Source organism: Calcarisporiella thermophila (genome assembly GCF_041956535.1).
Source record: "Calcarisporiella thermophila strain CBS 279.70 unplaced genomic scaffold VTP21scaffold_29, whole genome shotgun sequence".
Lineage (NCBI taxonomy): Eukaryota > Fungi > Calcarisporiellomycota > Calcarisporiellomycetes > Calcarisporiellales > Calcarisporiellaceae > Calcarisporiella > Calcarisporiella thermophila.
Window position 1 is genome coordinate 343952 of NW_027192219.1, and position 14803 is coordinate 358754.

A 14803-nucleotide genomic window follows, 5' to 3' on the forward strand; every position below is an offset into this window, starting at 1 on the left:
GATGGGCGGATGGATGGATGGGCATTTAACTTGGATAATCTATAGAACACTCACTTCGAGCCATCCCTACTCCAGGTTACTGCAGCATGCATCCAAGTCGCCCCCAAGAAGGTGGGATCCGCAAGTAGGTATATTAACCTTGAAGAAGGATGGATATGTCTGAAACTTGCTGCGCCTTTCTGAAATATTGAACACATTGCGTTCTCGTGAACCACGCTTCGCTTTTCGAATAAATTTAAGCATCAAAGAATAATGCCCTTCTAAGAATGATGGAGAGTTTTTACATGTATTTTCAGGACAAGCGCCATGAGACAATGGCTAGGCCAGCATCTCAGATCGTATCCCAACAAGAATGGCGCATGAAGGAAAGGCTAAAAACCGTTTCGGTGCTAATATTGATCTGCCTCAATATTGGTGTCGATCCGCCGGACATCGTAAAGACTCATCCGTGCGCGAAATTAGAATGCTGGTTTGATCCTGAATCAACAGCGCGTGGAAAGGCAATGGAAGAGATTGCAAAGCGATTACAAAGCCAGTATGAGGCATTACAACCCCGAGCGCGGTATAGATTAGGCTTAGATCCATCCGTGGAGGACGCGCGCAAACTTTGTCAGCAGCTGCGCAGAAATGCCAAGGATGAGCGCGTACTTTTCCACTACAATGGACATGGAGTTCCAAAGCCAACCACAAGTGGAGAGATTTGGTTATTCAACAAGAACTTTACACAATATATCCCAGTATCCCTCTATGATATCCAAGGGTGGTTGGGTGCGCCATGCATCTATGTTTACGACTGCTCAGCTGCGGGTAATATCCTATTGTCATTTAATAAGTTTGCAGAGCAACGCGATCAAGAAGCTCAGCGTGCTGCCGCAAGGAATGCTTATTCTTCTTCCACTTCATCCCAACAACCACCGCAGCTCCAACAGCAGCAACAACCTCAACTTCACCCTCAACAACAGCAGCAGCCACAGCAGCAGCAACCTCAACCTTACCATCCCCACCACCGACAAAACCAACCACAGCAAAATGGTGGAAATATACCCCATGCACCTTTTCCGAGTATGAACGATAGCATTCAATTGGCAGCCTGCGGGCCAAATGAGATCTTGCCTATGCATCCCGATATGCCTGCTGATATGTTTACATGCTGTTTAACCACCCCCATCGAGATTGCCGTCACCTATTTTGTGCTCCAAAATCCACTCAAACTCACCAATCTCTCCTTGGCAAAGGTGCGCAAGATTCCCGGGCGAACAGATGACCGACGGACTCCGCTGGGCGAGTTGAACTGGATTTTTACGGCCATCACCGATACGATTGCTTGGAATGTGCTGCGTGACGAACCCGAGTTATTCAAGCGTCTGTTTCGACAGGATCTGATGGTGGCCGGCTTATTCCGCAATTTCCTACTGGCAAATCGAATTATGCGAACCTACAAATGCACCCCGATGTCGTCGCCCGTCCTACCTCCAACCCACAACCACCCGCTGTGGGATGCGTGGGATCTGGCGGTCGATATGGTGTTGGCTCAAATGCCGGCTCTACTAGAGGCGGAAGCTAATGCAATCCAGCCTCTGCCCTACAAAAATAGCAACTTCTTCGAGGATCAGCTGACCGCATTCGACGTGTGGCTCCGGAAAGGGGCAGTAACCCGCCAGCCTCCCGAACAGTTGCCCATTGTACTCCAGGTGTTGCTCAGTCAGGTGCATCGTGTTCGGGCCCTTGTGCTGCTGAGCAAATTTTTAGACTTGGGACCCTGGGCAGTGCACCTTGCGCTCTCCGTGGGCATCTTCCCTTATGTGCTCAAGCTTCTACAGAGTCCAGCGGCGGATCTCAAACCCGTGTTGGTGTTCATCTGGTCGCGCGTTCTGGCGGTCGACCGCTCATGCCAGATGGACCTGCACAAGGGCAATGGCTTCCTCTACTTTGTGAACATTCTTTCACCCAAGCATAACCTCCCGCTCCCAAATGTTGCGGACCACCAGGCCATGTGCGCATTCATTCTCTCCGTGTTTTGCACGGATTTCCCTCCCGGGCAGCAAGCATGCCTAAAAAATAATGTGATGGGTTTCTGTGTCGAACACATTGGCCATCACGACCCGTTGCTCAAACAGTGGGCATGCCTGCTGCTTGGACAGCTGTGGAGGCACCACCCAGAGGCGAAGTGGACCGCGATCCGTGATAATACTCACGTGCGCCTGCTTGAATGTCTGGCCACCCCAGAGAATGTTCCTGAGGTTCGCGCCTCAATCCTGTATGCATTGACCACCTTCATTGGTGATCTAGATAAAACTGAGCAGGTTGTGGATATAGAACGCATGATCGCGGTGACTGCGCTGGTAGCGACCAACGACCAGTCACCCGTGGTGAGGCGCGAACTTGTGATCCTACTTTCGGCCATTGTACACGAATATCTGCCCAAATTTATTCTTGCAGCTTACGAGCTCACTGAAGAAGACAGACAGAGAGCTGAAGATCAACGGAGTAAACAACAGCAGCATCCGCAGCAACAAGGGCAGCCGCCACAGCAACAAAGACGCGAGCGCCGCCGTATCTCTGATGGAGTATTCCGTTCCCAAGGCCACCACAGCACAATCTATGGGAGCATTTGGAAAGCACTCCTGACCCTCTCGGTGGATCCACACCCTGAAGTACGCGAGTCGGCAACCAAGATCGTGGACTACGTTCACTACCAGCTCATTTGTCAACCACCCTCGGAGAGCATTGTATCTTCCCTCTATCAGTTGGTCAATTCAGCGCCATCCTCAACGCCTACTCTGGCCAATACACCCTCCACGACTTCGGTGGCGTCTGCCGTGGGAGGAGGGGGCTCGGTCGGAGGAGCAGGAGCAGTAGGTGGAGGAAGACCCGCTCTTCCACCGAATGAGCGATCTCTGTCGTTCCATGGCACTGCAGGTGGAAGTGGGGCGGATCCAGTGACAACTGCCGCTTCACGCGTGGCTTCAACTCTAAGGCGTTCAGCCTCGTTTGTTTTCAAAAACTTGTACTCCCACTCAAACGGGGATACATCCTCTATGGACGAGCACCATCATCCCGAACGGGCGCACACGCCGCCTCCTGTAAGCTTAAAGAGGGTAGGCACTGCGCCCTCCTCAGGGAGGATATCTCCCGTGCCCACTCCCCTAGAGGGAAGTCGAGGAGGATCCTCCACGGTGTCGACGGATGGCGGGGAAAACTGGGAATCTTTGAGGCTACCCCTGAAATCGGAATTTTTCGAGTGGAGCTGCGAGTTCTTTACCGAGCCCCAAATCCAAGTATTTATTCTCATTCATACTATAACATTTTGTATCTGGGTTATTTATATTTTGTTCGCTTTTACCCTTTTTGCTTTCTCTAAGCCTTCTGAGTCCGACGAGCCCGGAAGCATCACCTATAACGAGCGGTTGTGGCGACGCAACCGGAATGAAAAGATTATTGCGCAGACACAAACCATAAAAGAGAGTGCAGGTTGGTTGAGTTACTGTTACTAGGATTCGTCTCTGGAAACAAAAGACACTAACGCTATATTCTGTTCTATTATTCAATAGGAGCGAGTGCATGGGATCGAACTCTTCGGACGATGGGTGTGGACATCATTCCATCCAAGATGACATTCCATCAATTCGAACCCCATTTGATATTTGCAGATAATCAGCACACTCTGAGGTAGGTGAATTGGTACAGGGAGGAAACTAAGGGGCAAATACCCAAGGCTTAACCTTCCACTTCTTATCCTTCAGTGTATACAACTGGGAGGACGGAACCCACCTCAACTATTTCGCCAATGGCAATCCTCCTCGTAGCCATATATCATCGATTCGTCTGATCAACGAAGAGGACATTGCCATGCTTATGGCTGGCTCGAGTGATGGCGTTGTACGCATGTACAAACATTATGACCGCATGGGACAGGCAGAGCTCGTTACCGCTTGGAGAGCACTTCCTGAGATGACTCCAGCTTCGCCCGGAGTCGGACTGGTGATGGAATGGCAGCAGCGTGGCGTGCTCTTTGTGGCTGGAGACGCCAAGGCGATAAAAATATGGGATGCTGCCAGGGAGTTGTGTATAAGTGATGTCCACACACGCAGTGGGAGCTTTGTTACCTCGCTTAGCAGCGATCAGATGGGCGGGAACATTTTTGTGGCTGGGTTTGCGGATGGGGCCATTCGCGTCTACGATCGGAGAATGGATCCCCGGGAGTGCATGGTGTGGCAATGGAAGGAGCACAAGAGCCCGGTGATAAACGTTTCGATGCAGCAAGATGGAAATCGTGAGCTTGTGAGCGGTGGGGCTGCAGGCGACGTTCGCGTGTGGGATGTTCGGATGGAATCCTCGGTCCACACCTGGGAAGCACACATGTCGTCTCTCTCTGCAATCGCAGCCCATCCAAGTGCCCCCGTTATTTCGACGGGCTCACAGCACCTCGTCAAGGTCTGGAACACCTCTGGCACACAATTAAGCATCCTACGACAACACACCGGCTTTTTGGGACAGCGAATAGGGCCTGTTACAGCTCTGGCTTTCCACCCCCACAAGGCCGTTTTGGCGGCGGCAGGAGGTGGTGACCATTATGTAACCATACAGTGCCCTCATATTAGCGAGGACGGGAAGAGAGCGTAGGGTTTGGTCGGATGAAGAAGGCATGTGACCTGATTAGACTACAGATTTTTTTGTTGATGTAAAAAAGGATTCTATATATATATAAATATATACATAAATTTATTCTATTTTTATTTTTATTTTATTTTATTTTCATTTTTATTTTTATTTTATTTCTTTTTTTCTTTCCTTCTTTATATTCCTATTTTATTATTTGCATTTGAGAAAGTTTTTTCCTCGATCCCCCCTTCTTTCTTCATTGTATGAGTGAGCCCTCTCTTTATTTTGCGTTATGTACCTTTTGATAAGAGAGTACCCGGTCTTTTCTACTTGTTATAATAAACCCTTCTCTAGAATTTATCAGATTACACTTGCATGGTTTGGCTCGATGCCATTTTAATAAGAGACTAGCGTTACACAAGATCGCAATCAAACATGTTTATTCCACATTATTGAGAGTCACGTACAGGATATACATTAAATTATCCCATTATATGGTATAAAAGTCATACTACACGCCCGTATGCTCTTCGCGTGTCGGTGTGGTTATGCTTTAAGCACTCCCTCCTGGAGCACCTTCATTATAACCCAGACCATCTCAACCAAACTCTCCGGTTGCGGAGCGGTGATTAACCGCCCATCACATACTACGTGAGGCCAAAGAGGGGCCGGCCCTTCTATGAACACGCCTCCTGCCTTGCGTAATTCATCTTCGATTTGAATCGGCAGAGTGCCATAGGTGCCCAGCTTTTTATCTTCAGCGTTGGTCCATGCGGTGCAGCGTTTGTCAAGTATAAGTGGGGTTGAGTCCGAAAGTGTGGCGTGTACGAGAGCAGCCTGGCCATGACAAACAGCGCTAACTAGTCCACCGTTTTTCTCATAGACTTTTCGGATGAGGTCGTGGATTGGCTTGTTATGCAGCATGTCAAAAACTGGGCCTAAAATAAACCAGAAATTAATGCAGTTAATATGACCCATCCACTACCCAAGGGTTCACTAAAACTGCCTCCAGCATATGGAAGATTCTCTAAATACATACCACATCCTCCCGGGAAATGAATCCCTACCACGTTGCTTAGATCCTCTTTTAAGACCTCGTCCACGCTCCGTACGTTATCCCCAGGTTTTTCGCTCAAATACTGTTGACAATAGGGGTAGTTGCTCATGATTTCCACACTGAGGGGGTCTAATGGTATTTTCCCGCCTTGTACTGAGCATAGCTCAACTGCAAAACCACGGGACTTGAGAAAGTAATACGGGACGGCAATTTCAGGGAGAAAATTACCGAAGTATTTTTCTACAAATATTGGAGTATCAACGAAGAATAAGAAAGAGAATAGAGTGAATGGATTCATCATACATACCGCCATTCGGATTGTGCGAAAAAGATGTACAAACAACGAGGAACTTGTGGTTTGTGGAAGGGGCCATTCTTGAATGTTTTCTTAGTGATATCAAGTGTTTACAGGGGTAATATCGCGTATTAGCAAAGGATGCTCAGGTCAATTTATAGAAACGATGGCCTCCTTTATGAATCACATTTAGCCGCCCCGGAATTTGCCTAAAGTTTTTAAAGGCAGTATTCCTTGCTGGTTTCAAGGCGGATCAGAGTACAAGTGCAATGTTACGTGCGAAGTACAGTCTAAATTTAGTACCAACTTTGGGCACAACTCCATATTAGATTTCGAAATATGATATTTTACTCTTATTTCGAAATAATGTCCGCTTGTAAATAGATATGAGATATTTTTAGATGCGGCTTTGAGAGAATCTGATTTATAAGCGCATTGTAAAATAGCAGGATTTGAAAGCAATATCATTAATTACACAGCCCATCTTAAAGTATTCTAATGTGACTTATTTCATGTTTATGATATTTTTTCATCCGAATCCTCGCAAAAACTCGCATTATATTGCAGACTCATGTACATGCTAGAGTGTTTTCAAACGTAATTTGAAATATTGAAAGAGTATGTTAATACATCGAGTGCGCTTTGCATGCCGTATAGCTATGCACCGAAAAGCGTCAGATCATTCAGCGAATTTTCGTGACATAAGCTTTTGTGCTAGTGGCGACTATGCTCTAAAGTAAAACTTATGGACATGGTTTAAAACTCCAGTAAAGTGGTTCTATCTGCAGACAGCTGGTTTGCACTGATTCTACATTAGTCTATATGTACTCTTAGTCGGATTTCTCATTGCTTACTATTAGATCAGCAGGCTTTGGTTCTCAATGAACTTTTTGAGGGGTTACTTGTTATACCCTTTTGGGTATATTACTAACTCTCACATCTTCAGGTGTTTTGCATCCAATATTTTTCTATAAAAGTATTTCAACTAGATTTAAATCAGGTATAGAATATATTAGCTCACTTCAAACCTAATAAATCGCTTTTTGTGAATAACCAGGGTCACAATAAAGCGGCCTAGTTACGCTATAAGATGCGTGACTGGCTTTTTTATAGTATATCTACTATTGTCCATATTTTTTAGTTGGCTGTGACTTTATCACTATAATGTTGTGTACCGTAACTCGTACTAACCTCTTCGGCAACCTAATCTGCTGGTATTGCACGTGGCTTTCTCGAATATTGACGGCAAATCGGGAGTTTGAAAGATCTGAATTGAGTCGGATTTGGAGCCTACTTCTGAACAAAAGTATGAAGTATTCCTCTTAAGTTGCATGGTCTATGCGATATTGTTGGTATTAAAGTCTGAAAGAAACATGCAGAATAGCATAGCTTTAACACTAATTTCATGTACCAAAATTGCTATTGCCTTTCGTCTTGGTTTAGTATTGTTTAGCTACCTGCTCTAGGTAGGTTCTCAAAAAAAAATCCATTGTTCAGCAAATATTACTATTGTGACCACCACTCAGGCAAATTGCAATCACTGATCAAGCGTGATTTACAAACCGAACCCGCTCGAAAGATAAAGCTTTAGCTTGGCTGTGAGGCCATCTTCTCTATTTTGAAGCTTCGACTCTTAACACCGGCTCAACGGCTGGGTGCATGTTCCCATGGTTGATCGCCAGCAGGTCTCCTTCTAGAACGTTCAAGTAGCTGATAAACGTCGAATATATAATATATAACACGTGCACATTCTCTCAATTATTATATCGAGGGTGGCTAAGCCTTGAGCTTTCGATATGAGATTTTATGGAAATATCGCGACATTTTGGGAAGTTAGGCAGTGCTGAAGAATGGACGAAGGAGTAGTAGGGGTAGTCCTATTTAACTTTCCTATTCTGTCCTTCTAGCCATCCATCGAAATATGCAAGAGTTTAAGTTGCATGGAGTTATCTTTCATTATAATGAAGGTCAAGGCGATGAATTCGAGCCACAAGCTCTCGCGCTACAGCGAAAATCGCAGAACAATGTATTGATGAGAAAGGGAGAATCTGCTTATGGTATTGTAGAGAATATTCCTCGGTTTCTTGAACAGGTGCAGTGTACGGAGAAGTTGGAAGATCGAGATTATTATGTTCTTGCCACAGAGCAAGACAATAAGCTCGGATGGATGGTGGTTGAGTTGCACGTGGTGAATAATCTCTATAGAGGGTCAGTTTTCAGGCGCGATCAATATCCAGAAAATGTAGTCATAAGGTAAATTTCGAGCTTAGACATAAAAATGACTAAGCAAATTCTTAATTCTTGTTTTTAGATATTTGATGGGGATATACCAGAGAGCAATGCAAAGTGTTTTCGGGGTAGAATGTGATAATGCATCTGGTTTTGCAGTATCTAGTGCGCATTAACAAGTGGATGAATCTACCGTGAAGCTTTTATTCCACACTGTGTCGCGCCTGAAAAACAAGAGTAACCAATTATTAGTATTTGAGAATATACAACAGGAGAAAGCCTTCATCGAAAAGGTAAACCAGCTGACAGTAATAGAGTGAGGCGTTTCGATGGTTAAATGGGCTATATTTGTAGCTCCATGAATACATTGAATACGATGATCGAAATCTCAACGAGTGTGCTAATATTTTATATGGAGGAAACCAACCTGAAAAAAACATGTAAAATGGAAATAGCGCGTTTCGTTTACTTGGAAGCATCCGCAGCGGACACGCAGAATCATTGCTTATGGTCGAGAAGGAACTCGGCGGTCGCTTTTGTAGTCCGTTAGATCACTTTCCTTTAGTTACCCAGTCAATCTATACAGAAACAGCGGTTGAAGTGCTAAAGCTATTTCCTGTTCTTACGGTAAGAACGGAACCAACTATAGCGGTGGTACACAAGAATTGGGAGCATGTCATTAATTCATTTGCACCTAATGTTACTAATGGGATATATCCGGTCACGTCCTCACTGGTTTCTGGGTCACGGCTACCGCCCTTGAAATGTGTTCCCTTACCTGATGATGGGGAGCTTATTGGCAAAATTCGATCCAAATATCCTCACTGCCCTAGAATATATGATGTTGTGCAATTCGCAGAAGTGAAGGGACTGAAGTTGCAATGCTATACACCTTGGAATGAACAAGTTCCGGATACATGGGTGTTTCGTTTTTATCCTAGTACTAGTAGACTGGAGACTACCGAGTGTATGCACGTGAGTCAGGGGAGTCAGATTATCTGGACCTGTGTGCCGATGGACAGCTATGCGAATACAAGCAATATGCGCGTCCGTCTGTCGGATACGGTGCCCATACATTCAGGATTCGGGAAACTAGTATTTCGTTGCCTGGATCCAATATGCCCTAAAGAAACATATATAGATGAATATGGAGCGAGTTGGCCTTATAACATGTTGCCTTACCTCACCCCACCCGACATGTTATATCGCGTTGTTCATCATGAGGGCCTTGCTGGTGCCGCTAAGTGGCTTGTTTCGAGGTTATGCGGTCCTGATAGCCGTCAACCCAAGCTCGCATATCTTCCTCTGTTGGACAAATGGGTAGCATGGGATGGAGTGGTTTGGAGAAGATATACTGAAATTCCTGCAGAGCTTTCGATGGGGTGCTCACGATATGTCGAACGTATACGTGCTCAACTTCCTGTTCGAGCAGAAGAGGATGCGGTCACAACCGGATTGATTCGAATCATGGATTTTACTCTCATGCGATTTTAACACTATTTAAATATCCACAAGAACCTGGAAAAGAATGTGGACAAAATGCTCTATGAACTTCCGGGCGAAATATTCGACACAGCCTCCTCCTTACTTGTCATCAATAATAGATACCTTGATCTTAAGCAAGGTCGTTTCGTTGAAACGCGACCTAATCATTATATAACTCACAGTGTGCCTACCTACTATGACTCCGAGGTAGATCTCTGTCATGACACAGGTTCGCTACCTCTTGTAGATGAATTCATGAATTCCTTATTCGAAGATCGTGAAGCCGACGAACGGGTTTCGACAATCTCCTCGCTTCAAACTTTCCTTGGATATTCATTGACTGGAGAGGCTAGTGAACACCTTTCTCTCATCCTGTATGGCGAGGGGAGAAATGGTAAGGGCGTTTTAACCCGCGCTATTCGTGCGGTATTCGATATAGCAGATGAGCGACCGATACAGGACGCCTCAAGCACTCAAATTCTGAAGCGTTCGGAATTACGCCAGATGCTAGCATACCCAACTCATGATGAGTTACTTACCCAGACATGCCCAATAAAAAGGAGATACTCTGTCGCGACTTCCCAGCATTTCCTCTATACCATTGTCGATAATAAACTCATAGCTAAGACGGCAAAAACTAGCAAAAATGCACACACAACACAACCTGTGAGCTTAGTTGGAGCTCGTGTTGTATTAGTGAATGAATTGGATGTGAATGCACAGCTTGACGAGGCGAAGCTCGAACGATTGTCGAATGGAGATCCACTTTGCATTCGGAAAATTTATGGAAGGACAACATTTACTATCTCTAGCCCAACTCACACTCTTCTAATTGACACCAGTACCATACCTAATAGACTAATTGGGCGATCATTGAGTTCGCATACTCGGGTTCTCAGATTTAACCTATACTTCAATGCGAACAAAAAGCCGGGCGATCCGCTCAATACCAATGAGCGAGTAGCGGACACTTGGATGGAAACTAAAATTTTGGATGTATCGTTTCGACGTCAACTCTTGCGATGGCTTTTACGCGGTGCCCATCGATATTATCAACAAGGGCGTTTACGCTGGGCCAAATCCATTGAGCAGGACACGCGTGCATTTTGGGGCGAAGATGACTATTTCGATCGATTTCTGATTGAAAAATGCGAAATGGCCAAGAAATTGCTTCCGTTAGAGGAAGCCATCCAACGCAAACTATACACACCAGCGTTTAGCCTCTATGACAGGTTTCGTAACTATGTGCGAGAGCAAGGCAATGTCGATAGTGCCAATATACTGAGTAAGAAGGCCTTTATTTGCCGTCTAGGGAGCCAGCCATATATATTTAAGAAACGCACAGCCCAAGGGGAATTGAGTCGTCAATGGCATTACTTTGGTTTGCATGTCTTAGAATGAAATGCCTAATACCTCGACTTATAATGAATTCGAACGAATGCTGCGTGTGTCTCCCCCTGAAATTTCAAGTCACAGACTTCTGTTGTCTCTATCAGAAAAAAAATGTTCGAGAGTTCTTATTTCATATAATTTAATCTACATTTGAATACGCCTTATTTTTTTTCTGCTTCCTTGATCAATGAAACCAAATCCAATTCGTTGTATTTTTCCATTCGAATTAATCCAAAATATTTTATAATTGATTTATCTATTTTGAAACTGACAAGTGCTAAGTTTGCCTCTCATGAACACGGCATGTGAACAAGAAACAACAGCACATCGATATTTTTAACCTCATTCTTCTCGAACCTGGTAGATTATGGATGAGAATATAGTTTAAAAGTGACCCAGAACTAGCATTATTCATAGTTGTAACCTTAGTTTATTATTAGTATGCAATCATAGAATCGACGGGGAGTCAAAGTGATATGCAAATATAGATTTTGCTTTGTATTACCATATTTACATAATACAATATCAATACAATAACCATTTTTTATTTTGATTCTACTTTCTCGCTAAATGAGTGATTGAAATTTCTTTGCAATGTACCTTCACACTCGTTCCTCAGTAATAAGGTCAGGCTGTTGTCAAGGAGGATCCAACAATTATCATTTTTTCATCCATATTTTGGAAATGGGAACAGTGTGATTGGAACTATTGCTATTTTAGCTAATCAATTTTGATATATCGACCCCATATTACATCGTTGTCGTGAGACGAATATCCCAACAAAGTAAGTTACTTTCCTAATTTTCCTCTTGAACTCTAATATCAATCATATTCTTTTATTAGGATGCCTCCAATAATGAATTCGCCATTGGTGTTTATTTTCCACATCCTTGTTCTAACTTTGCAAATATTCTCATCGCACAGACGCAAATGGTTAAGTGCATTTCATTCTTCTTCAGCAGCTTCAATAAATTACTGCCTATGGTATGCTAAACTATAAAAAATCTTGTATCATTTCACTGAGTATAAATAAAGTTTATTCACACTGCCAATATTAAAAAAAGATCATAAATACAATTCAACCAGCTAGTATTCCAGTTAGAATGAGCTGAGAGTTGCTTCAATACCAGTGAGTATTGCTTTGGGGAATCTATTTAGGGCAAGTTTGCTTCACTTCGGGGGTGCCCTTGGCCTGCTTGCAGAGCTTGGAGAAGTTCTTCTCCTGACTCTTGCAGTCGCCTGAACCTTTGTAAACGCATTTCCAACCGCGGATGGAATACTGCTTGCAATCATATTCACCAGACAAAGAGGTGGCCAACTTTCGACACTGCTCTGTGCCTGTACCATAGCAGACTGAATTTTCTTTGCCGTACTCGCCGGTAAGCCCGCATGCTGCCTCGCCTAGGGCCACGCAGATCAAAAATACGGCCGCTACGAAGAGTAGCTGCGAGATGCCCATTTTAGCCATTATTGAAAAAGTAGAGTAGCGTTTGTGATGAAGACAAAGATAATTATCGGAAAGTACCAAGCGTTTGCGGAGGTAAAGGTATAAAACTAGAAAAACATGATGATGTTTTTTGTGAAGAATTTGAGGGCCTTTTATACTGTGGTGATTGCAAATGCAATATACTAAAAATAGCGTTTTCCTGAAACCCGGAGTAAAATTATTTTTAACAGTCTCAAAAAGAGATGCCAGTGTGGGTGGGCGTAAACGAGTAGGAACCAGGTTTGCGCTGCGGTGTTGGATTGTATTAAAATCATGCGAAAAATCGAGGCTTGTGTGACTGAGTTTCATAAATAATCATTAAAAATAAATCCACCCTGTAATTAGCCGTTGCCCAATCAGGGCGGCCCGTCGGTTCTGGAAACCAAGTACTTCAATTGGGTGTTCTCGCTCTGCCTAATCCCTGCAGAGCTCTCATGCGTGAGAATTTTGCCGTTAAGTCCACATCACTTCCGCTATTTTTAGGCATTCTTGTCACTCCTGAACTGGGGAAACTGACATGAGCAGGATGAAAATAGCCCTTAACCTTATGCGACTTTCTATGACGGACATTTGTGCAGCATCTTCCATCCTGGGTTGGTCGCATGGCCTCCTTGGCACTATGCAAAGCAAACTTGCCCGCGTGCTTTGGAGAGACTACAGCGAGCTCTGATCCATGCTTTCTATCGCTTCACCGAGTTAAGACCAGGAGAGCGCAAGTGTCTTCTTAGCACCTCTCTTGATGCGCTTTACAATGTTGGCTGCACATTTTCTATATAGAGTATCGTTTTGACTTTTCTAATGAATACTGTGATACCAAAATGACCTCTATTGGCACGTTAATGAGGCGCTTGGACCTCCTCTCTTTCGACCAATCATCAAAGTAGTAAATGGATATGCACTACGTCATCAGCATCGGCCTTAATTCCTGAACTTAATGTTGCATTCCCACCTCCAAGCGGGTCGGTCTATACTTGTAATTTTAGCCTTATGAGATTACTATTGCTTAGAGGATCTATTTGGTTTACCAATAGGCTAGTTTTTCATATTATTGAAAACTTTATTGGATGCAATACCATTTAATGCTGTAAGTTGGTGGATATGTGTCCCTACGGTCATATTTTCCTATGCGAATATGAAAATTTATCACTTGGTTGGCGATACTTATTTCAACCCCTTGTCATAGGAGATACCAACAATTCTTATTGAATACTTATGAAAAATTCTTTGGCGTAATATACCTACAAGTTGGACCCTGGGATCGATTGGTATTTATATATTACGAGCAAATATTTATTAGGATCTTTCGACCGATATGAAGCAGAACATTCACAACTTTCACAAGAGCGAATAACTGGATAAGAGTTCTTGAAATATCTCCCGATTTCTCAAAATACCTCTCTAGCTGTTCAGTCTTGGGTGATTCTGAGGCTCTTGAAAACGCACAAATGACCGCTAAATTGTATTTTGGCGGACTAGTCCTTGAACCCTTATTTGGGGATCCATTGCGCAAAGCATGAATCCCAAATATTTTCGCCCAACAAGGATTTAGAGTCCAGTTGTGCAGCCGATCAGAATATGAGGCTGACCCTGGTTGTCAATTGATGAAAGCAAGGATGGAAAGTCTCTTTTTAATTTGAGACACCGAGCTCTGGTTTCATCTCTGCCCACAATAACAAGTGCAAAATGGCTCAGCTACTTCATTTTTCACGAGAAATAGTGGAAATAGGAAGTCACTACGATGTCGTTGAAGAGCTTAGCGCCTTCGGGTTTTTTTTCTCATTAATCGGCGAATTTGAATTTGCTGGGTTGAGGCCAACTCGTCTCTTGAAAGACTACCTAAGGGAGGCGGTTAGATTGCCAAATGTTAGATACATTTATTGCACGACTACAGATCTTTGCCGACAAGAACGTAGGCACATCGTTCTATTTTGGAGACTGTTTTTGCAGACCTCATTTGCAAATGCACAAAATGCGCCCTTTGGACACACCTTTTGCTAGCGAATTATCATAAAGATTGGGCATATCATAAAAATTTTTATTTGTTTGGACTTTTACAGGGGGAGGCGTAATGGCCAATTTCAATCTTTAAAATATTCCACCACGTCCACCTGGTCCGAATTGGGCCCCACGTCCTCCTGGTCCAAATGGGCCCCCGCGTCCTCCTGGTCCGAATGGCCCACCGGGCCCACCTGGTCCAAATGGGCCTCCACGTCCTCCTGGTCCAAATGGGCCCCCACGTCCTCCTGGTCCAAATGGG

The 14803-nt window shown here is 44.2% G+C and overlaps 7 protein-coding genes across 7 annotated transcripts; 4 read left to right on the plus strand and 3 right to left on the minus strand.

Annotated features, from left to right (window-relative positions):
- Window positions 1-314: 314 nt before the first annotated feature.
- VTP21DRAFT_6879 (uncharacterized protein) lies at window positions 315-4623 on the plus strand (the record flags this gene model as incomplete). The annotated part of the gene is made up of 4 exons (XM_069397557.1): window positions 315-3278; window positions 3363-3471; window positions 3552-3669; window positions 3744-4623. The coding sequence occupies 4 exons, from the start codon at window positions 315-317 to the stop codon at window positions 4621-4623; spliced, it is 4071 nt and encodes a 1356-aa protein (XP_069246695.1).
- Window positions 4624-5148: 525 nt separating this feature from the next.
- Window positions 5149-6033, minus strand: VTP21DRAFT_6880 (uncharacterized protein; the record flags this gene model as incomplete). Its single annotated transcript, XM_069397559.1, has 3 exons — window positions 5149-5540; window positions 5642-5899; window positions 5967-6033. The coding sequence occupies 3 exons, from the start codon at window positions 6031-6033 to the stop codon at window positions 5149-5151; spliced, it is 717 nt and encodes a 238-aa protein (XP_069246696.1).
- A 1842-nt stretch (window positions 6034-7875) lies between these two features.
- Window positions 7876-8359, plus strand: VTP21DRAFT_6881 (uncharacterized protein; the record flags this gene model as incomplete). Its single annotated transcript, XM_069397560.1, has 2 exons — window positions 7876-8207; window positions 8266-8359. The coding sequence occupies 2 exons, from the start codon at window positions 7876-7878 to the stop codon at window positions 8357-8359; spliced, it is 426 nt and encodes a 141-aa protein (XP_069246697.1).
- A 331-nt stretch (window positions 8360-8690) lies between these two features.
- On the plus strand, window positions 8691-9677 carry VTP21DRAFT_6882 (uncharacterized protein; the record flags this gene model as incomplete). Its single annotated transcript, XM_069397561.1, has 1 exon — window positions 8691-9677. One exon carries the CDS (start codon window positions 8691-8693, stop codon window positions 9675-9677), a length of 987 nt encoding a protein of 328 aa, XP_069246698.1.
- A 45-nt stretch (window positions 9678-9722) lies between these two features.
- On the plus strand, window positions 9723-11069 carry VTP21DRAFT_6883 (uncharacterized protein; the record flags this gene model as incomplete). The annotated part of the gene is made up of 1 exon (XM_069397562.1): window positions 9723-11069. One exon carries the CDS (start codon window positions 9723-9725, stop codon window positions 11067-11069), a length of 1347 nt encoding a protein of 448 aa, XP_069246699.1.
- Window positions 11070-12210: 1141 nt separating this feature from the next.
- Window positions 12211-12528, minus strand: VTP21DRAFT_6884 (uncharacterized protein; the record flags this gene model as incomplete). The annotated part of the gene is made up of 1 exon (XM_069397563.1): window positions 12211-12528. The coding sequence occupies one exon, from the start codon at window positions 12526-12528 to the stop codon at window positions 12211-12213; it is 318 nt and encodes a 105-aa protein (XP_069246700.1).
- A 2096-nt stretch (window positions 12529-14624) lies between these two features.
- Window positions 14625-14789, minus strand: VTP21DRAFT_6885 (uncharacterized protein; the record flags this gene model as incomplete). The annotated part of the gene is made up of 1 exon (XM_069397564.1): window positions 14625-14789. A coding segment is annotated over one exon (165 nt), but the record flags the coding sequence as incomplete, so codon positions are not given.
- Between the last annotated feature and the right edge of the window lie 14 nt (window positions 14790-14803).